Source organism: Cimex lectularius, unplaced genomic scaffold (assembly GCF_000648675.2).
Source record: "Cimex lectularius strain Harlan isolate CLEC.00 unplaced genomic scaffold, Clec_2.1 scaffold144, whole genome shotgun sequence".
In the NCBI taxonomy this organism is placed as follows: Eukaryota; Metazoa; Arthropoda; class Insecta; order Hemiptera; family Cimicidae; genus Cimex; species Cimex lectularius.
The window spans coordinates 952,153-974,361 of record NW_019392700.1 but is presented as its reverse complement, the minus strand read 5'-3'; the positions used below and the strand labels follow the sequence as shown (position 1 = coordinate 974,361).

Sequence of the window (22,209 nt, the reverse complement as noted above, 5' to 3'; positions counted from 1 at the left end):
CTTAATTCTCCATCCAGTTTTTCATTGTCAAAATTAACATTTCAAAAAAATTATACTAGTTGAAAATTTTAATCTGCCTGACTTTTATTAAACAGTTTGTTCAAATTTGAAAAGTCGAGAATTATTTTTGTTTATATGTTTAGCAATCATAACTGAACGTATTAATTATTTCAATTAATTGTACTTCTTATCTAAGGTCTGAGTTGAAATGAAAAAGTTAGTGTCTCGAGCGAGATTCGAACCTTAATACTAACGAACACTACTTTTTCATCCCAACCAAGACCATACATAAAAAGTATAATATTTGTTCATGTTTTAATTAATCCATTATATTTCGTGATCCGATTGACCAAATAACTTCTTTCAATTAATTAATCTTTATGTAAGATATTGGTTGAAATAAAAAAGCCAGTGTCACGAGCGGGATTCGAACCCACGACCTTCGGCTAAATACGCCGCTACTCTACCAATTGAGCTATAGCGACTTCGATCCACTCGGACGAGACAGCTCATTGACGTGTTTAGGTCAATCGGATCACGAAATATTATGGATTTAATAAGTAAAACGAAGTATATCTTCACTAAAGCTCTCCGTGGCCATTTCGCCGAGAATCGAATCTTGATTACACGACATTGGCAAAAAGTAGGAAAACAGTAGGGAAGCGAACCCTCGTTTAAAAAAAAAAGCTGCTTCTTGGAGGATCATATTTAGTATACATTTATGATAGTTAAATTCACTAATTTCGTGGTCCGCTTGACCAATTAATACATTCCATTTAATTAAGATTGAGTTTAATTACACGACTTTTGAAAAATGGAAAAAAGGAGGGAAAATTCAAATGGTAGGTTGATCTGGAAAGTTGATGTCAAGGTGGTTCGAGCTCAAGATAGCACAAGTGGTAGAATAGCGGCGTATTTAGCTGCAAGTCGTGGGTTCGAATCCCGCTCGTGACACTGGCTTTTTTATTTCAACCAAAACCTTACCTTCGTTAATATATAAAATGTCCATATTTTTTTCAAAATGCAAAGCATAAACCTTTCCATGCCTAAGGACCTTTGTCCTATTAATTGCCCAAAGTAATCCTGAGAAAGTATGTAATTGAGATTTATTTATTGTTTTCTTGATAGTGGTCAGGTAATGAAAAGATGTGGCGTCTGCACGGAGAAAGCGTACTGCCTGCATTGTAGCCACTGCAGCAAAGATGTCTGCCCGCAGTGTAAAGCCGCGCACATGGACATTCTTAGAAGAGAAATATCGAGAATTAACAACCAGGTATGGTGTCATCAGACCTAATATCAAAAATAAAATAAAAAGGACTTTAATGTTTAATATCAAAACAGGTTCGAAGAGCGTTACACAGATTGGAAGATATTCTCGCCATGGTTGACAAAAACTGCCAAGCGTTGCAGCTCAACTGCACCTCGGTGTCCGAAGAAGTCGATGAAATTTACAGAAGGTTGTCCAAAGCGTTGAAAGACCGTACTGACTACTTGCGGGGCGAAATCGACAGATACCTCTGCGTCGAGCTCAGGAACCTGAACACGCTCAAGGACAATCTCGAACAGGAGATAACCAACATCAACAGCAACTGTGATTTAGCCGATAAGCACATGCAGTCCGAGGACGTCGAGTGGGAGGACCTGGAGCTGCTAGACACCAAGGATATCTTCCTCAAGACGGTCGATTTTATCCGAAACTTTGAGGCCGAGATGGGCGATTACGCTCGTAGAGTACGGTTCTCGATGACCCATGACCCGAACCAGCTCGTCATGCACGTCAGCACCTTCGGAGACCTCAACATCAGCATGCCTCACCAGTTCACATGCTCATCCCAGCAGGTAGTTTCTAGTTTCTAAAACAGCTTTCAATTGGCTAAAAATAATTTTGCTTGCATTCTCACGTGTGAACGTGCATTTGTACACTGACCCATAATAAAAATTTTGTCCGTAACATCTTGTTTAGTTCATGGAATCATAAGTAGACTATAATACCAGGTAGACAATTTGCTTGCTTGTTCAATTGTTCGTTAATAGCTTATAAAACTTTTCTGTGCTACATTTTTGTACATATTTAAAATAATTGTGATTCTCATCCCTTGGTAATGTAGTATGTCCAGCGAGCGACGAGTACCACCTACATATATATACTTATTAGTTATGACATTTTCATTCTTAATCATCCTATGTTTGTCGAATATGAATGTCCGAGATTTTGCTTACCGCTTGCTTATTAGTTTAAGTTAATTTGAATAATATTTTAACGGACAGACGCAACAGGGACCAGGACTGATGAGGTCGAAAAGCGATCACAGGTTGGCCGCCCAATACCGTCAGCAAGACGAGCGGTACGACAGGGAAGAAGGAGGAAGAGTCTCTCCGCTCAACGGTAGAAAATTTGGCGAAAGGTAAATTATAATTTAATCTTTTTATTCATTCTTGTGAAATTAATAGGTAAAAGTCATTCTTGCAAATAGTTAAAAAGTCTAACACGAGGAAATCCCATTGACTGTTGGAAAGAAAAAATATTATGATTATGATTTCTTTTCTTCGAATATTTTAATATTTATGATTGGGGGCGTCTGTGGCCACGACGGTTTAGGCGTTGCCACGGCGCTCATCACTGTAAGGTAAAGGTCCCGGGTTCGAATCCAGCGGCCCTGCATTCGAACCCGACATACATACAAATGGGCTTATTTTTTCAAAAACAGCGGCACCCCGAGGGGTTGATAACCTCTGCTGGTGCGAACAATATATATNATATATATATATATGATTCACCAAGTCGTTAATTAAGTTAACCATACCACCTGATGTGCTTTTAGGGCTTTTATTCAGTGTATTGCGAAACCAAATAACTTCATTTGGTAAAGTAAGGTATGTAAAACCCGTCCTTTAAAAAATGTCGTTTCCAGCTGCGCCGAGCACAAAGAGGGATCCAAAACGAAAAGTCGCCTTTTTCACCCTCCGGTGTTCCACATGTTTCCAAATGTCCAAGAAACATACAGAATATATTAGCTAAGGGAGTTTTTCCGACTATTTCTCATCAATGCAATATAATAAAAAAATTTATTTAAATAAATGTTCTTTTCAAAAACATCGAATTATTAACAACAAACTTATCGTGTCTTTGAAATAATTGGAGAGTTTGCAGAGTTGCTTGCTAGAACATCTGTCAGCAGATCGACCGACTGTCATTTATACTTTGGTGCCATATCTCGTTGAAGTCTGATTATCATTTTTTCATCGTTCGTGACCTCGTGATTGAAAAATTTTAACCTTTTCTTATGGCTTTTTAAATTTTCCAAACTTTTCTTTACGTTTGAATTAGAAAAGGTATCAGCATTATATTTCATTTGGACATTTATTCTTGCGGTAGGCCAAGTGGTGAACCTTAGTTATAGGTCATTTTGGTTTGCCTATGCCCGCTGGTTTGGTCTGTCAGACGCGTCTCTGATCAAGGATAAAAGCGGGGTAGACACACAATGTCACTGTTGATGGCGAGAAGCCAAAACACGCCTATCTAAAACAGCGACAATGGGCAGACCAACAAGGTTGGACGCGTTTCTGCGTTTCGCCAACTTCTGTGCTTGGTTTGGTCGCATGCCTCTCCCTGTTTATAATCTTCACTGTAGAAGTGGACCAACGAATGGTTTCATCACTGATACACTTCTACAATTAAGAATTATTGGTCGATTTAGTACAATCTTAATGCCCGGGAGGAATCTGCTTTCCTACATAAAAATGAAAATGACATTTTGAAATGTTCTAAAGTGATGAATTCAAAATTCTAGATAAAGGCTTTCTATTCAACAAAATTCAGTTTTAGTCATATTTCTTGTCTTTCTATGACTGAAACTGAAGTTTTTTGTCATAATTTCAAAACTTCAACTATTGTAAATTAATGATTATTTGGAAATCGTGAGATGCGGTCTGGTGTGTGGTTTTAGAAAAACATTTTCTTTATCGTGCGAACGTTTCGATCTTTATTGAGATCATTTTCCGAACAACAGTTTGAGCACTGAAGATGATCTCAATAAAGACTGAAACGTAGGCACGATAAAGAAAATGTTTTTCTAAAACCTACTTCACACCAGATCGCATCTCACGATCTCCAAATAATCATAACCTAACGTTCACTAAACACTACACATTGTAAATTAAATTTGACAGATTTCTTAAAACGGGTATATCTGTAAAATTTAAAAAAAACATGCAAAAATATTACGTTATTGCGAAATGTTAATGAAAATTGAAGTTTTATCAATTGAAAAATATTCATGATGTAATAAGCCAAAAATCCCATACTTTACCTTTTGAAAAACTAAATTTTTACAATTGTTCACCTAAAATTCAGGGAGTGGTCTGTTTAATTTAACTTGCATCAGCCGTCTGGCCATTTCTTATCATACTGCTCCGCCTATTCTCTCTCAACGAATTAATTAAACTTGCAAAGACCTAACCACTCCCTAATTAACTATTTCTGCCCAAACACTCTAAACCGGATGTTATTTAATTTTCACCGGTCTCTTTGAAAAGAAGGAATGCGAGAGTCAGCACACATAAACGAACACAGCGAAATGTTAATAACAAAGCATTCAGCTAGAACAGGATGACCCAGATGACATGAAATGAACTGCCCTCGTATTCATTTATTTAATCTTTATATCCGTGCATGGTTAAATATCACATGTTTTAATGTTTGGTTATAATATTAATAAGTTGATACGTCTACTCCCTGTTGGACATAGCCTAATAAGGTGTTTTGTCATTTAAAAGCAACTTTTCGTATCGATTATCCATGACAGGCAAAAAATTCCACCCACTTGTAATATAACTTGATCTCTATATATTTTTATGTATTAATCAAAGTCTTTCTTCGATCTTTTTTACCGTTTAATAATTGAGTCTTTGTCTAAAAAGGTAAAAAAAAAAGTAAATGGCTATGCAAAATGAAAAAAAGACGGACAGATAAAATTTGTTTTAGAATTTTAATTAACATTTCAATATCGCCTATTTCCCCCTCTTACCTTAATTACATCTCGAAGACGCCTCGGCATACTTTCTAACAGCCTGGAAATGTCTCTTTACTGGAGGTTAGCTCATTCTTCACGAAGAGACCTTTCAAGATCGTGTTCATATTCGTTTTTTGAGGTTATCCCATAAATGTTCGATGGGGTTCAAGTCTGCAGAACAGGCTGGCCAGACTAAGACCCTGATGTTATGCTGTTGCAGATATGTTTGTACTATGCGAGCGACATGTGGACAGGCACTGTTGTGTATTAGAATAGTCGCTGATTTCATCGAGGATAGGCAACGCATGATGGTCCAAAATTTCATCCTCCACATAGCGAGTGGCCGTCAAAGACCCTCCACGAACTTCAACCAACTCTGTGCGACTCTCCTATTAAAATTTCCGCCCACACCATCACTGAGCTAACGTTGAAAACGTTAGCTCTGGGAAAAATTACAAGTTTCGTACCTTTCAATTCGCTGGATTCAATTGGAGATCGTAGAGCAAATCTACCTCATCTGCAAAACGTACAGCAGACCAATCGTCCAAAGACCAATGGCAGTGCTCTCGAGCAAATGCGAGCCATACAACTCTGTGTGTTCTCGTCAATTCTGGTTCTCTAACGGGGCGAAAAGTCATCAATCCATACTGATTTAATCTTCTTCGACACCTCGAACTTCCTGGAGTCGATGAATCGCTTGAACAACAGTAAGGGGCTGTTTTCGCGAAATTCTCAAAAAACGATAATCCTGTGGTTCTCTTACCCTAGGGCCTCCTTCTATGGTAGGCCCCAGTTGCTCGAAAACGTCTAACAGCGTCTCGCAGTGTTTCGTAGGCAACTCCGAAGGCAATAGCCGCATACCTGATGGAACGTCCATCATCAGTAAGTGCCACACCACGCGCAACATCCTCAGCACTAAGTGGCATTTTTAAGTGTTATAACTGATGAATATGAGTTATGGTTCTTATTACTCAAAATTGAATAGTACTCGATTAGCAATGAAATACACATTTTAGCCTATGGCATGGCAATGATAGTCAACGAAGTGTCCATGTCTTAAATGCTTCGTCTGTTTTAACACAATATTCTATTAAGGCGATTTTTCTAATCATACTCTGTAGCATATCTAATGATTTTCTTACAAGGCAATGGCACATTCCAGATACACTCGCCGGCCGGAAAGAGACTACGATTACGACACGTACGAGGAGAACAGGCCGGCCAGGTCCAAGTTCAGGTCCAGGTTCCGCCACGGCGGTGAAAATACTGACTCGGACAACGACACCGGAGGCGGCGGAAGATCAGTCAGATTCACCGAAACCGCCAAAGAGAGGGAAAAGGTCTTCGATACGGAAGACGTCGCTAAAGGTCCGCTCAGCGGCATATCTCGACTTTACGATTCACCCTTGGTCATGAAAAGACTGAAAGACTCGGAGGTGAAGAAGGACAAACCGGAGCCACCTGAACAGCCGGTTGTCCAGCCTCCCAAGTTCCAGCCTCCAAAAAGGCCGACCCAACGTAATTATTTTGTCTATTTATTTTTCTGTATCTACTTGCTTTTACTATTTTCTTATTTGATCTATTTAATCGTAACGTTCTATATAATATGTTTCCACAATTTTAAATAAAACCTTACAATGTCGTACATAACAGCCCTTATTAATGTTTGTTTTATTTGTAAATAAACTACTAACTAATTAAAGTAAAACTCTCTGAATTCCATTCCTGCAATTCTATTACCAGCATAGCAATTTTAACCAAATCGTCTGACCATCTCTACCACCAGTATTTGTTTTTTAAATTCTTTCTATCCTGTGTAAATTCAAAGGCATCCTCCCTAACCTACTACCATATCCTAAAGTCGTTGCCGAGCATAATTCTGTGTAACATAAAGTTCTTCCCATTCACCCATCCATCGCGTCTATGCAGGAATCCCCCCAGGTAGTGTTCTTGGCCCGATCCTTTACATAAAATGTACTTTCAATCAATTAATAATTCTTTCTAAGATTTGGTTGAGATAAAAAGTCAGTGTCACGAACAGGATTCGAACTCATGACCTTGGGCTAAATACGCCGTTGCTCTATCACTTGAGCTATCGTTACTTCGATCCTCTCGGACACCAACTCTCCATCTCAACCTACAACCTTTTGAAAAATGAAAATGGCAAAAAGAGGGAAAATTCGAAGGGTAGGTTGAAGTGGGAAGTTGGTGTCCGAGAGGATCGAAGTCACAATACCTCAAGTGGGAGAGCAGAGACGTATTTAGCCGAAGGCCGTGGGTTCGAATCCCGCTCGTGACACTGACTTTTTATCTCAACCAAGACCTTAGAAAGAACAATTAATTGACTGAAAGAAGTAACTTAGTCAATTGACTACGAAAACGTAAATGGATTAATATTTAAAAAGTAAAAGAAGTATCACTTCACGAAATAGCTCCCCGTGGCCACTTCATAAGTCGCTGAGAATCCAATCCGATTGCACGACATTTGAAAATGGCAAAAAGGGGAAAAATTCGAACGCTTGTAGGTTGAGATGGAGAGTTGGTGTTTGAGAGGATCGAAGTCACCATAGCTCAAGTGGTAGAGTAGCGGCGTATTTATCCGAAGATCGTGGGTTCAAATCCCGCTCGTGACACTGACTTTTTATCTCAACCAAGACCTTAGAAAGAATAATTAATTGATTGAAAGAAGTAACTTAGTCAATTGACTACGAAAACGTAAATGGATTAATAACAATATATACTGCTGACATACCTAATCACCCAAACTTCCTTGTTCACGTTTGCAGATGATACTGGAATTCTGTTCATTCACAATGATCCTGTCCTTGCCGTTCGTTCCCTTCAGTCTCATCTTACCATCCTTAATCCTTGGCTGAAGAAGTGTAGGATAAAAAGAAATACCATAATTTCACATTAGGACGAGCAATCCTTCCTCCCAAATACCTCAACCGTGTTCCTCTGCCCACAACAAACCGTTCACTACTTAGAACTGAACATCAACAAACACTCACGTGGAATCCCACTTAAAACGACAAGTACTGAGTAGATTATTCAAATTTCTTTCTCGACTCTTAGACAGACGACTCAAGCTATTCCTTAACAAGAAAAAAGCTAATCTACACCACATTGCTCAAACTGAATGGACTTACTGTATAGAAATATTGGGCTCAGCCAGAGTATCCAACTTCTATCGAATCCAATCCTTCCAGTCCAATACGCTCCGTTGTATTACCAATGATCTTTTCGATGTTTCTAGTTGTACCTTTCACCTTGATCTCAACATCCCTTATGTTTCCCATGCCATCAAATTAAGGTACAACAAATTCCACTTCTTACTCACTGGTCTTGCCAATCCCTAAGCAACCCAAATTTCCTCTATGACACTTCTCGATACTCCACACTACCAACTGAAAGAAAATGGCCTCATGAATTCAACTCCAGTGATAGCAAGTGACAAGGTTCACCTACATCGGAGTGTCACTACTGTGTGACTTCTTCGCTTGTGATGATACAAGTCAATTATTCTCTATCGCCATAGTTGTAGTTAATTACACAGTTGTAAATCCCAAATAAAAGAAAAAAAGTATTTCCAATTGGAGCGAAAAATCATTTTTATTTATCTTCTTTAAGTAGGTTTTTAGGATCCTAAAGCATCCACTTTTGTGTAGTACAGTAATCAGTTCAATCCCAACTTATAACTTTTGTTTTCAATTTATTTGTACTTGATGTCCCACACAATTCTTCACTAGAAGAGATGTAAGTTTGCGATTTTCTTCACAAGCAATTTGACTTCATCAGTGAAAATAATAAGAAAAACTGGACTAGTATGGCTAGGGTTAGTTAAACCCATTTCTTTCATTGTCAAATCACATTTCAATTTACAATGTCTTTATTAGTTTTGTTGTGTTGTAACCATTACTCCTATAAATACACTAAAAATTTAGTACAGGTTATCTTGTTGTATATCTTGTTGTTTGTAATTTCAATTATTATTTTCTAGCTCCCATTATGTAAAATATGATTGCTTCCCTCTTTTTAATATTATTTGCAATATTACAATAGCAACACTTAGAAAAAATATATCCTTACATATATACTTATATTAAAATAATATTTATTCATATATTATACAAATGGAAAAAAATGTCTCAGTCAAATATTATTTTGGACAAAAATAAAAGTTCGATCATTCTAATTTTTGTTTTATGACATAAGCATAGGAGTGTTGTGCCGTTTTACATGTTGCCAAGAGATGTAATAAACATCGAGCGAGGTGGACTCAACTTTGATGTGGTGGAGTCCCCCTCCCTCCCAAAACCCACGAGAATTACTGGTACAACTTCGAGCAAGTGAGACAGTTTCAAGGCAATTTAAACAGTCAAAAATATATACTAGCACTGCATTAATAGAAATAGTTATAAATGATCAACAAAGACCATGCCAACTGTTCTTGCATAAATGGGCCGATCGTAGACTCAACTTTGACAACAATTATCAACTTTGACATAAGTTTTGAGCCTAGCATGAATAATGATGAAGATAATCATTACTACTTGGTGAAGCCAAGATGTACTTTATGATTTTTAAAACCGGAAAATGAAAATTTTCCATAGCTGCTGCTATAATTTTTTTTCATTCTTACTAGTCTATTAATGCTCAAACTGAAATTTAGGATGCAAGACCATAAGTTGTCTTACCAGGTTTCGTTCTTGAAGCTGACTCACTCAATATTTAGATGAACTTGAAGATAAGATTTATGCTTTAGGGGACATTGCGTGACGTATGTAATGATCTCTGTTATCCTCTCGTCTCAAAGAATATCTTCATTCCATACATGCCAAAGAGCATCAACCATGTCCCTATTTTATAATTTTTATAAAGCAGCTACACCAACAAAAAATAAATATGTTGTATATTTTTTAATGTGTGCTCTCCATTTCAATTTGTATTATAGCATCGTACCCAGATACTTCACGGTGTTTTGTTTCAGTACTATTTTTCCGTTTTCTGATTTTTTTGTTTAATTGCCAAACCTTTTGTCCATCTATCAATTAGATTGCTCATATTTTGCAGTTTTCTTGTCTTTGCTTCAATCCTATTTTCCACTGCTGCAGACTATAAATTCATGATAATTTTATCAAATTGAACTGTTACTCAGCCATAAAAATAACCACCCCTACAATAAAAAATTAGGTTAATGGTAAAGTAAAACTAAAAGTACTAAAGTAAAATTAAACGTGGGTTCAAATCCCGCTTGTGACACTGATTTTTTTATCTAAACTAAAAACCTTAATTAATTAAAAGATTAATGAAATTGGTCAAGCGGACCATGAAAACCAATGAAATTAGTAAAGTAAAACATTTAAAACTTTAAGGATCTTTCAGAAATAATTAATTCAGTAAGGTATCTCAAAATTATTAATGGTCAAAATACAAAAGTCATGATAATTTGTGTAATAAAAGTTGTTTTAATTAATTTATGTGTATTGGATATAAATAATGCCATTTTATTATCCTTTATATAGTATATATCATAATACTTATCAAACTGCTAATCGACCATAAAAACCAAAATTTTAAAATAAAATTTCTGTACTTGTAACTTTCTATTTACCTTTGAACATATTAACTTGAGAGTGTTGCACTTTACAGCGGCACAGAGGCAAGTCAGCGAGGAGGACGAGATCACCAAAATTAAAAAACAGATGAAAAATGCTCCAGGCGAGCCGAGGGAACCTGAAAGACCTGGTGCTGAAAGAGTTCAAGCCCTCAGGCGAGAGGAGGAAAGGACGCCTTCACCTCAGTCCACAAGGAGCAGCCCTGGCTCAGATCCATCGACAAAAGCCACACCTACACAGGTTTGCTGAATAACAACACACCTTAAAAAAAAAAGCTTACCGATCTTTCCTTTCAGGGAGCTGCAGGCGCTTCAAGTTCAGAAGAGTCGGACGACAGCCCGCAAGCATCTCTGGCGCAGAGCTCAGCGCAAAGGAAAACATCGGTGACACGGCTGCCAAGTGTCACGCAATCAGGTTCAAGAAGGTCCTCAGCATCAAGTGATGTATCAACCCCAGCTGCGGGTAAGTTCTAAAATGGTCAGATAAAAAACAAAAATCAGAAATCAGAGTAACAACACAAAAGACTTATTGGCTAAAATAATCTGTAAAAAAGAGTGCCAGAACATAATGATTTAACCACATTTTTTTCTTTTTAAAATAAACAACTCATGTAAATAGTACATTTTTTACATATCACTGTAAAGTAAAATAAAATTTGCATCAACATTTTTATCAATTTTATGCAATAAATATTAAAAAAAAAAAAAAATAACCATCTCTAAAATGATGAGTACAAATAACTTTTCTATGTATAATATAAAGCAGCTTTAGTCTGTAATCAACTGCAATAATAATCAAAATTACTTACATAAAAAATCTTTGACTTAAAGATTTAATATAAAGTAATTTAAATATCACATCAAACATGATTTTGTATTTTTAAATATAAAATTTTAAAATATTGCAATAAGTGATTCCTTTTTTTTTTTTTTTTGTTATACATGTTTCTTAATGTGAAAAAAAAATTAATTTTTTCAAACTATTAATCAAAAATGGAAACACTTATTGAATACTATCTTTTGTATTATATCTATGATGCCATTACTGTCTAAAAGCTTTTTCTTCTCTTGTGAAAATTGTCTACTAATGAAAGGCTGTTGTGAACAACAATACATTTCATGACTAATTATTTTAATATTGTTCTAAAAGAATATTTCCTTTGTGTAATTGACAACTCTACAAAGCTTCACTTAATTCTTAACATATTCTAATACAAATTCACCATTCTTGACAAAAAATCTGTTGTTTTTTTTAATATATTTTTTGTTTTATTCATGGAATTCTTACTGTTTTTACTTCTGTTTTTTACTATTTATACACTTCTTTGCTCAAGCGTTCAATCTGTCACATTAATTGCCATGCACAACAAACAAAAATGTATTTTTCTAACTAATTATTTACTTTTGTGTTATTCTAAAAAAAAATGTCACTTGCGAAATAGTGGAGTAAAAATACCTCATAACACCTAAAAACAATAATGAGCAATACTTTTGTTCTTAAATTTTAATCACTTGACAGAGCTATTTTCAAACAATCTGCATGTTGCACAAAATCATTAACAACACAAATAACCTACACATTAATTTGTATACACAGCAAGGCTCCAGAATATTTCTTTTAATTGCTTAATAAAAACAATATTTACCAACAAAATATTGATTTCATTTAGAATACAACAAGAAGATTAATTGTATTGTGCATGGCTGTCCCAAGAATATAATATAGGCAGGAATTGTCTGTTAACACCACTGTCTCTTGTAACACATTGACTAACTCAAGGCTTAGAAGATGCGAGGCAGATATTTGAAAAAAATCTCAGAAAAAAAAACACATACTCCTATGGTAGGTTTCGTCAAAACGATTCGGTCAGGGAGCATGGATTCAACCGGCTCTGCTGACTCCAGCACAAGGAGCACTGGCGCCGCTTTCACCACCGAAGAGGTCAAGCAGAAGCTGGCAAAAGCGTTGCCCACAGGCCTGCCTACATCCACCAACCCCACACCCACCACTTCCGAACCTCCGCGGTTTCACAGCCGTTTTTTACCAGGAGGTAACTCAAAAAGACAAAACAAACAAATTATACTATCAAATGGGTTAAAGTAGCTATCAACATGTTTCAACTAAAGGGAATAATTATGAGATTTTTCAAAAATGTTGTCTAAAAGTTTAAACAATCATTTCTGTAAATTTAATGTCAATTCAAACCCTAAATATTATATAAAATTTAATTACATGTTTTATTTCAACAGGCACTATTTTATATTTTTTTCATTTTCAATCGAGTTGAACAATGATACCAAGATTAATAAAATACACCATAAATGACTGTTATTTAAAATATAATAAAAATAATATAAAATAAATCCTTCCATACATTATAAACAATTTTAAGTAACAATTTTAAACATGTTCATATATAACATATATCCTGCAACTTACACTTACGTTTTTGCATAACACATAAACTGTTTATAAATATGTCCAAATTTAACAGCCAATTTATTTAAATTGCAGCATGATTTTTTTTTTTAAATTAAATGAGGCATGGCTTTTTCATGGCCCAAGCACAAAGTTTGGAGCAAGTCTTAACATTTTAGCCTTGTTTATAATCTAATTTAAATTATTGTACTTAGGGATGCGACAACTTTATTCTGTATCAGATTTTTTATAATTTAGGTTTTAAAAATATTTATTAATATCAGATCTATTGGTAATTAAAAGCTTTAAAAAAATGTTAATTACATGTATAAACAACAAATAAATACCTTGTCTACACTACATCATATAGTTTTCAAAATCTATTAAAAATTTAAATCTACTGATGGATATCCAAAAAAAAAAAAAAAAAAAAAAAACTTTGTACATGTTCATACATATTTTTGTTATATGCAAAAAAGAACAATGCAGAACTTTTGATGGAAAAAATTATCATTGAAAAAAAACCCTTAATAACACAAAATATTGAGAAGAAACTAGATCTGAAGCAAAAAGTTATAGTGGTCAAATAAAGTATTGAAATTTGCATTTGATCATGTCACATCCTTAAATATATTGGGTTGTCCGGAAAATAATGCAGGATTTTAAGTTTTCATTAAAAAAAATCTATATAAAATATTCTGTTTACGTTTACAGGATTACTCATTTGTANAAATTATTTTGATTAAAGAACATTGCTTTAAAGTAACTAGTTTCTTTTTTTTTGTTTAATACCAAAATCCTGCATTATTTTCCGGACAACCCAATATCAAAAAGAATATTATATATTAATTGTTAAAAGTTAGAATTGACGACAATTCGTTGCTTCATAGGAGGGGGTTGGGTGCCTCACAACCCAAAATTGTAATTCACCAACGCCCCATAGAAGTCGGGGGCGGAAGAACATCTTTATGCCCTCGAATGATCAAACTCAATAACATTAATAAAACAGGTAGAACATAATCAAAAATTTTTCTTTGTAAAAATACCCTATTTTTATAAGTATAACAGGAATTGCCGTGAATAACAATTATTCAGTTTCACTAAAACTTGAACGAGAAATTTTGTAAATATATTTTTTTCTTAATCAAAAACTGGGAGCACCCATGCTGCAATTAAATAATTTGGTTGCTTCTTATTTGACTTTTTTTATTTGTGTTTAGACACTAAAAAAATAGTTTTAGGGTGAGTGATTCTTTTAGAATAATACAAAAGTATATTTATTTTTGTTGACCACAATTCATTCACTAATTATAAATAGTTCAGCCAATTTCAAAATGCAAAAAAAATCCAAAAATCACTAGAATTTTAAATAACAAATAACAAACATCCTCTAACAAATTCACTAAAACATTTAGCGCTTTTAGAGCCCTCCCCTGAAAAATTGCAAAATTTATGCAACAGTCAATGTTTAATTATTTCATTTTAATTTTAAAGATGGTAAGTTTATGTCAATATTAAATATAAATTACCTTTTATACAGTAAATAGTGAAATAAGTAAATATGTTTATCGTCCGACAGTTATGTCGGAATATATACAATAAAAAAAAACCATACTTGTGTTAATTTATTTTTTATTTTTTACAAAAATATAGGTAGTAGAGTAACTGGAGTTAGTAGCACACCAGCTGAGAAAACCACTAAAGAAGAGGAAGAGGAAGAGTCCAGCTCTGAAGAAGAAAGCAGTTCTGAAGAGTCAGAGTCTGAGGAAGAGAGTCCCCCAAAGGCATCGGAGATGGCAAAAACCGACATCGGCCCCCTTCTTGCTCGAAGCGCCCAAGCTAGGAAATCAAGCCGGGATGAATCAAACTCGACCCCTCCGTTAGTATTTTGTTTGATTCTGTTGTTCAGCTCGTAGAAATAATATTAAAGAATAAATTATAGTTCTCGCTATGGAACATCATCCTACGGGTCCACATCCAGAGAAGAACCAACAACTGCACCTTGGAGGACAAGATCTTCTACTACCACTGCTTCCAACAATGATGATGAAACCCCATCTAGGTCTGTTTCCAAACCCACCGGTTTGTTTACCGGTTTCTTGAAATATTTGTGGTGATTTTATTTTTACCAGTTTGATTAATAACAATTTATTTTGGATGATAAATTTTTAATTATAAGCATGAGATATTTGTCAATAACTTAGTTTCAAAGGAACAATTTGTGATTTTGAGAAAAAAGTGAAAGATATTTTATCTACGCTTGTGGTTTGTACATTTATCAAATTTGTATATAATATCAATAAATGCAAGTTCACACATGTCTATGTTTATGTATGAAATAATTTTATGGAGTGACAAGACTAATATTTAAAAAAAAAACTTGATATGATACATTAGACCCTCACAACGTTGCAAACAAATAGAAATTAATTGTTATGTTTTGTCTTCAAAATATTAAATTTGGCATTTGGACTATTGTGCAAAATAATGTAGTGAAACTGATTCAAAATTGGACAACTGCAGCTTCAGAGGGATTAAATTTTCTGCACTTACCATTTCTTCCCATAAGGTAAATTTTATTTTATAATAATGATTCCTTTAACTAGGAAATTATTTTATACAAAGTTTAGCTCATGAGAAATTGGTTCTACAGTTATTATGAGAAGAACTAGGATTTCAGCACTTCATGCAGGTAACATAACATTAACATCATTCACCTTGTACAAAATTGAAAAATATAATTAAATTACAATTTACATCTTTGTGCACTGTAAATCTTGTTTACTGCATGATTATGAATATCTTGTAGAAATAAAGCAGAACTTATTTTCTGTTTTCAAAAAAAAGAAAAAGACAATTTATAAAATCTGTGTTTTGTTATGGAACAATGTATTTTTTTTACTAATTAATTACTAAAGGGTACAAAATATAATCTTAAAAAGGTTATGGGTATGTTGAGAAGGCATAGATGGATATCTTAAATGTATTATTATAAAAAAATCCTACGACAATTGTATTTATTTTTTTTTTTTTTCCTAATGCGCACATTTTTGCAGATATGGACCGAGCGGATTTACCTCAAGGTTTCTAAACAAGAGCAAAAGCACAGCTGCGGTTTCACCTGAAGAGGAAGACCCAGGCCTCACTCGTAGGTTTGGTTCTTCTTCGAGCAGTACAGCGAATCAACCTAGGTCAAGATATACCGCTCTTAAAGTATGCAATTTTTTATTTTATTTTTATTTTTTTGTAATAATTTGTATGATGTCAGGATCGGAAGGCAAGGCTGGCTAGATCTAAATCTACACATAACCTCGGTGAAGATGAAGATGAGGAAGATGTGATAGCAGCCAACTCACCAGCTGCCTACCTAGCCAACAAGTACGGCACCGACCTGACGCGATCCAGATCATCGCATAACATTAAGTCAAGAGAACCCAGTCCTGAACGTTCGACAGCAGGTAAATCTAAATGTGTATTCTCATCATCAAGTATACTGTATACAGAAGCAACATCATCACTTTCAATTCATTGTGAATATTACAGGAAGATTTAATCTGTTGGATTTGTGAGGAGTGGTCAAGAGTGAGGTAGTTTACAAAAATACCTTTTTAATTTTTTTTTTTTTTTTTTAGTCATCTTGAAGCCCTGGGTGAATTACAAAACATTTGTTGATTGGACAAAATAAAATACTTCATACTTTTCTAAACTACCTCATTCTTGACTGCTCCTCACAAATCAAACAAATTATTAAACAACCGATCACTAAAAAACACACATTAAAAATTTGTTATTACTTTTTTTTATATAATAAGGAACAACTTAATGTCACAACTTCTCAAATAATATTTTCTGTATAATAATAATGTAAACTTTCAAATTTCATATTCAGCAACAACAAAAAATGATGAAGTTTCAAGTTTAAGCTTATAAATCATATTACAGTCCTATTCCAAGCAGTTTTACTATCATATCTTATCAGCATAAAACACTGTTACATTATTAGTTCTAAATGACATAGTAATTTAAAAAATTGAGTCCAGATTATCGAATTTCTGGAAGAGAAAGCCGTGCTACGACACCGCTTCGTACTCAGCCAACTGGTAATTCTTGAGGAATATTTTCTTAAATTTTAATTCCAATGGAATGTTTTTACTCGAACTCATATTACTGAAGAGTCTATAGTCTAAATAATATTTTTTTATGACAATATAAGGCATGCGTGCATATCTTAGTAAAAATGATTACATTATTTTTTATGTTATAGATGTAATTATATTCCTTTAATAATTGTCTTCCATGTCCAAACTATAAAATATGCATGTTTTAATTAACTTCTATGTTATAAACATTATTAGACTTTTTATTCCTAATTTGAAACCAAATGCTGTGAAATAAACTAACTTCGTATGATTAGCAAGTTCGATTTTTAGTATGATTTGTCATGTGAGGCAGCATCTTGATTGGTAGATTTGAAAATACTTTTATTTACTATTTTCACTTTTCATTATGATCAGATTACCGTATTTCGGGAAGAGATAGCCGTGCTACGACTCCACTCCGTACTCAGCCTACTGGTAATTTGAAAGATTTTTTTTTTTCATGGCATTATTCACTCAAACTCAACATACAGAAGAGTGAATATTGTACCAATGATTTTTTATAGCAATAATATGGCATGGAAATCTCAATTATATTAATTTTTAAATACTACAATATATCAGTTGTTAAATGAAGAAATTGTATAAATGTGATTAGTTCATTTGCTCATGTTGTTGCATAAAACACATTTTTGTTTGTCATGATTAATTCTTTGAAATTGACAATAATTTTCTGTCAATTACAATTGGATTTTTTTTTTTAATAAAACTATTTTTGGCTGGTTGAAAGACATTTACTTTGTGTCATTATGACCAGATTATTGTATTTCTGGAAGAGAAAATCGTGCTACAACTCCTCTTCACACTTAACCAACCGGTAATCTTTAGGAATTATTGTTTTCCTTGAAATTGAATGTTCATTCACTCAACCTTGACAGACAGAGAGTGAATAGTACAGAGCGATGATTTTTTTTTTCCTATCAATATAGCATGGTATAATGAAACATCTTCTTGAAGCTATTTGCTGACATATTAGTATTTTAGTGTTAAACATTTTTTCACAACTATTTTCTTATTTTGTATGTTGCACATATTCACCATCATCATTTTAAAAAATGCGATTAATCATTGCATACATTTTAAACTACATACTTATGAATGGGATAATTAATTTCATCTTTAATGTTTTGTACATTATTAAATTAAAAACAAACATAACATGTTTAGTTTTGATTTTGGACAGTCTTATGATATGAACAAAAATACAATTGACTGAAGGCAATTGACATTTTTTTTTATCACTTTCTCTCTTTGTATTATGATCAGATTATCGTGTTTCGGGAAGAGAAAGTCGTGCTACAACTCCGCTGCGTACTCAGCCTTCTGGTAATTGCGATGCTTTAATTTGTACTGGCATAACAGCAAAAACTGATCAATATTTTTGTTTTGTCTAATTACAATGCATGCATTGGATAGCAGTTGTAATACTTGTTTAATAGAATTTAATTTTTTTTATGTGTTCATGAAGTTCAAATGATTGAGTGTAGTGCAAATGGATGTCAATAATTTTAATTGACCAGACCCAGATTTGATCTGTGAAATATAAAACAACAATAAAACAGTCTATCTAAGAAAAATAGTATAATCATGAAAAAAACTTGTTTTTTTAATTGCTGTTTTAAAAATTTGTCAAGCTTTTACAATTACCTCAAAATATTTCTCTCTTTGTATTATAATCAGATTATCGTGTTTCGGGAAGAGAAAGCCGTGCTACAACTCCGCTGCGTACTCAGCCTTCTGGTAATTGCGATGTTTCAATTTGTAATGGCATAACAGCAAAACTGATCAATATTTTTATTTATTTATTTTCTTTTATTTTTTTATTTTGTTATTACGACGCATGCATTGGATAGTAATTGTAATACTTGTTTGATAGAACTTAATTTTTTATGTGTCCATGAAGTTCAAATTATTGAGTGGATGTCAATAATTTTAATTGACCAAACCCAGATTTGATCTGTGAAATATAAAACGACAATAAAACAGTCTATTACTGCACAAGAAAAATACTATAATCATGAAAAAAACTTGTTTTTTTAATTGCTGTTTTAAAAATTTATCAAGCTTTTACAATCACCTGAAAATATTTCTTTCTTTGCATTATGATCAGATTATCGTGTTTCGGGAAGAGAAAGCCGTGCTACTACTCCGCTGCGTACCCAGCCTTCTGGTAATTGCGATGTTTCAATTTGTAATGGCATAACAGCAAAACTGAAGAATATTTTTATTTTTTTATTTTATTTTATTTTTTATTTTTTTATTACAACGCATGCATTGGATAGTAATTGTAATACCTGTTTGATAGAATTTAATTTTTTATACGTGTCCATGAAGTTCAAATTATTGAGTGGATGTCAATAATTTTAATTGACCAGACCCAGATTTGATCTGTGAAATATAAAATGACAATAAAACAGACTATTACTGCACAAGAAAGATATTATAAATCATGAAAAAACTTTAAATTGATGTTTTAAAAAATATGTCAAGCTTTTACAATTAACTGGAAATATTTCACTCTTTGTATTACAATCAGATTATCGTGCTTCGGGAAGAGAAAGCCGAGCTACAACTCCACTGCGTACTCAGCCTTCTGGTATTTGTGATTTTTTATTTTTTACTGACACAAAAATCGATGACTGATAGTTGTATTTTTTTATTAATTGCAACGCACGCGCTGGAAGAGCAATAATAATGCCTGTTTAAACAGGATTTAATTTTTTCTATTTCTCTTTGACAGAAATATATAAGTAATAATAACAATAATAATAATATAAAAATATTGTATATAATTTTCCACAAATACAAGACATAAAAATTGATTGTTTTAAATGACAAATTACATTGAATTTATGATGTATTCCAATATAAAAAAATAAAAATCTGTAAAATAAATATCATTGATTAAGACATTAAAATTATTTTCAGCTCTGAATTTAATTATCATATTTGACTGAACTGCACGAGTAAAATTTAACACAGTTTGTCTGGATGTCACCTGAAATACAAACTCTGTGACATATTGATCTTTACTTATTTTATTTATTACTTCTTACCATTTAACATGATAATGATTTTTTTTTAAATGGCCTAATGAACTTTGCACATTAGCCAAGGTTCATTGTGCGATGATGGGATTCGAATAGAGCCTTCATCACCATTAATTTTTTTAATTAATGCTGGTCACGCTGGTCAGTCACAATACATTAAAATAAAAAATAATAAACAGTTTTCCTGATTTTTTTCAATATCCAAGGTGGAGAGCAGTTTAATAGCTAAAACTTGTTATAACACTGGCGGTTAAACAAAATTCTAGTCTATTAATTACCTGAGGGGCTCCGTCCAATCCCTGGTTGATACATAGCATCAAATGATGAGGCATCCACATTGTTTTAGACACGATAATTCTCAAAACATAAAATAAAAGGAAAAACTGAAGTAAAATGGTTGTTGGAGGTTAGTTAACTAGTGGACGGTATGGAAGCGATACAGAAGTGAACAATAAGTAAAGAAGACAGGATACAGGACTAGATAAAAACAAGAAGGATTGTGATCTGAGAGCAGAACTAAGATACGATTACCTAGATGAGGATTTTAGATTAGTGGCATTTGGAGGAAAAACTAAATAATTCTAATTTTAGATATTTAGCGCAATGATACCGCCCACCAAAATTATAATAATTTTCCACCATCAAGTTTTATTTGCAACATTTACATGTACAGAGGCATATTATTCCTTAAATATGCCTGGTAGCAGGACAAGGCCAACTAACGAGATGGAATATGTTCTGAAGCAAAGAGGACAATGGACACCAGAGGAATTTTATCAGCTCCAGGAAGCAATTTAACTATTTGGCCTACCGACCATGACAAGGAATTAGATAGGACCTTTTAAAAAAACTAAATCACCTTCTTTAGGCAGAGTTGGCTGGGCCAGTGGTTCAGATACTCTTCACTCCAATGTCGCCAAAAGTATTGAAGCTGTCCACCAAGTTTTAAGGGTTTCATTTTCGGGGAGGTTCAGGAGGCAATAATAAAGAGTCACCGGTTAAGAAATGTCTGGGTATCAAGAAATGAGTGGCTTCAGAGTGGCCAGTTAAGTGCTGGCACAGTGGACAACTATTTACGACAGAATAGCTTCCATTCGGTGACTGTGATATTAAGACAACCAATGAGACCACCAATGTGTCTGGAGGGGCGTCGGTGGCCGCAGCGGTTTAGGCGTTCACATCACTGTATGTTGAACCCAACGTACTTACAATTTTTTTTTTTCAAAAACACCGGCACCCTGAGGGTTTATATGCCTCTGCTGTTGTGAACCCTGCGGAAAAAAAAAGTTTACACTATATTAAAACAGTACTCGTACTACATTGTGATTTTTCATTATTGTCACCATTAATCTTTATGAACTACAATTTTCATTTAATTATTTTCTTTATTGTTTAGATTTTAAATGCTTAGATCATTTGTCTTCATTTTAACTTTGATTAATAAATCAGAAAATCGCCAAAATATTAGTTATTAATTCATGGTGTTCTTAATCATTTTGATTCTTTTTGGTCAATAGCAAAATTGTTATTTAAGGCAATATAGAAATATTTATTCTCTTCTTAAACTTTAGTTCCAAACTTTGTTGTTCCATGTTTTTATTTGCTGCTTCAACCTTGAAAGAATGCTGCAATGTGTTCTAAGCACTCTTTAGTGCATTAAGCAACTTAGAGAAAGAACTGTGTAAAATAAAGGATATAATAAGGATAAGAAAATTCAGCTTTTATATGAAGCACAGTAATATCAGATCTGGTCGAACAATATCAATTATCAAATTCGTCAAAGTACAATTATTTTAGTATTTTTAAGTTACTGGGACTAATTAAGAACATAGGCAGTTTGGAAGGGAAAAGTTATCACGAGATTGATAGACTGCCATTAGGCAATAATTAAGCTTGTATCACTATGTTTAAGGATTATGAAGCAAATTTGATTAATTAATTAGTTGTTTAATTG

General features: G+C 33.6%; 1 protein-coding gene across 22 annotated transcripts in view; it reads left to right on the top strand.

Annotated features, from left to right (window-relative positions):
* LOC106668440 (RING finger protein nhl-1) overlaps window positions 1–22,209 on the top strand; it is a 106,332-nt gene that overhangs the window by 73,423 nt on the left and 10,700 nt on the right. For 3 of the 22 annotated variants that reach the window (XM_024226119.1, XM_024226100.1, XM_024226101.1), the window contains 17 exons: window positions 1,129–1,273; window positions 1,342–1,839; window positions 2,269–2,405; window positions 6,175–6,530; window positions 10,665–10,870; window positions 10,927–11,092; window positions 12,477–12,680; window positions 14,702–14,927; window positions 14,979–15,110; window positions 16,105–16,261; window positions 16,317–16,506; window positions 17,089–17,148; window positions 17,563–17,622; window positions 18,472–18,531; window positions 18,886–18,945; window positions 19,316–19,375; window positions 19,742–19,801. In XM_024226119.1, coding sequence (XP_024081887.1) covers window positions 1,129–1,273; window positions 1,342–1,839; window positions 2,269–2,405; window positions 6,175–6,530; window positions 10,665–10,870; window positions 10,927–11,092; window positions 12,477–12,680; window positions 14,702–14,927; window positions 14,979–15,110; window positions 16,105–16,261; window positions 16,317–16,506; window positions 17,089–17,148; window positions 17,563–17,622; window positions 18,472–18,531; window positions 18,886–18,945; window positions 19,316–19,375; window positions 19,742–19,801 — 2,777 coding nt within the window. The remainder of the gene's footprint in view (window positions 1–1,128; window positions 1,274–1,341; window positions 1,840–2,268; window positions 2,406–6,174; window positions 6,531–10,664; window positions 10,871–10,926; window positions 11,093–12,476; window positions 12,681–14,701; window positions 14,928–14,978; window positions 15,111–16,104; window positions 16,262–16,316; window positions 16,507–17,088; window positions 17,149–17,562; window positions 17,623–18,471; window positions 18,532–18,885; window positions 18,946–19,315; window positions 19,376–19,741; window positions 19,802–22,209) is intronic. The other 19 variants (XM_024226102.1, XM_014397189.2, XM_014397201.2 and 16 more) reach the window with 19 other exon arrangements.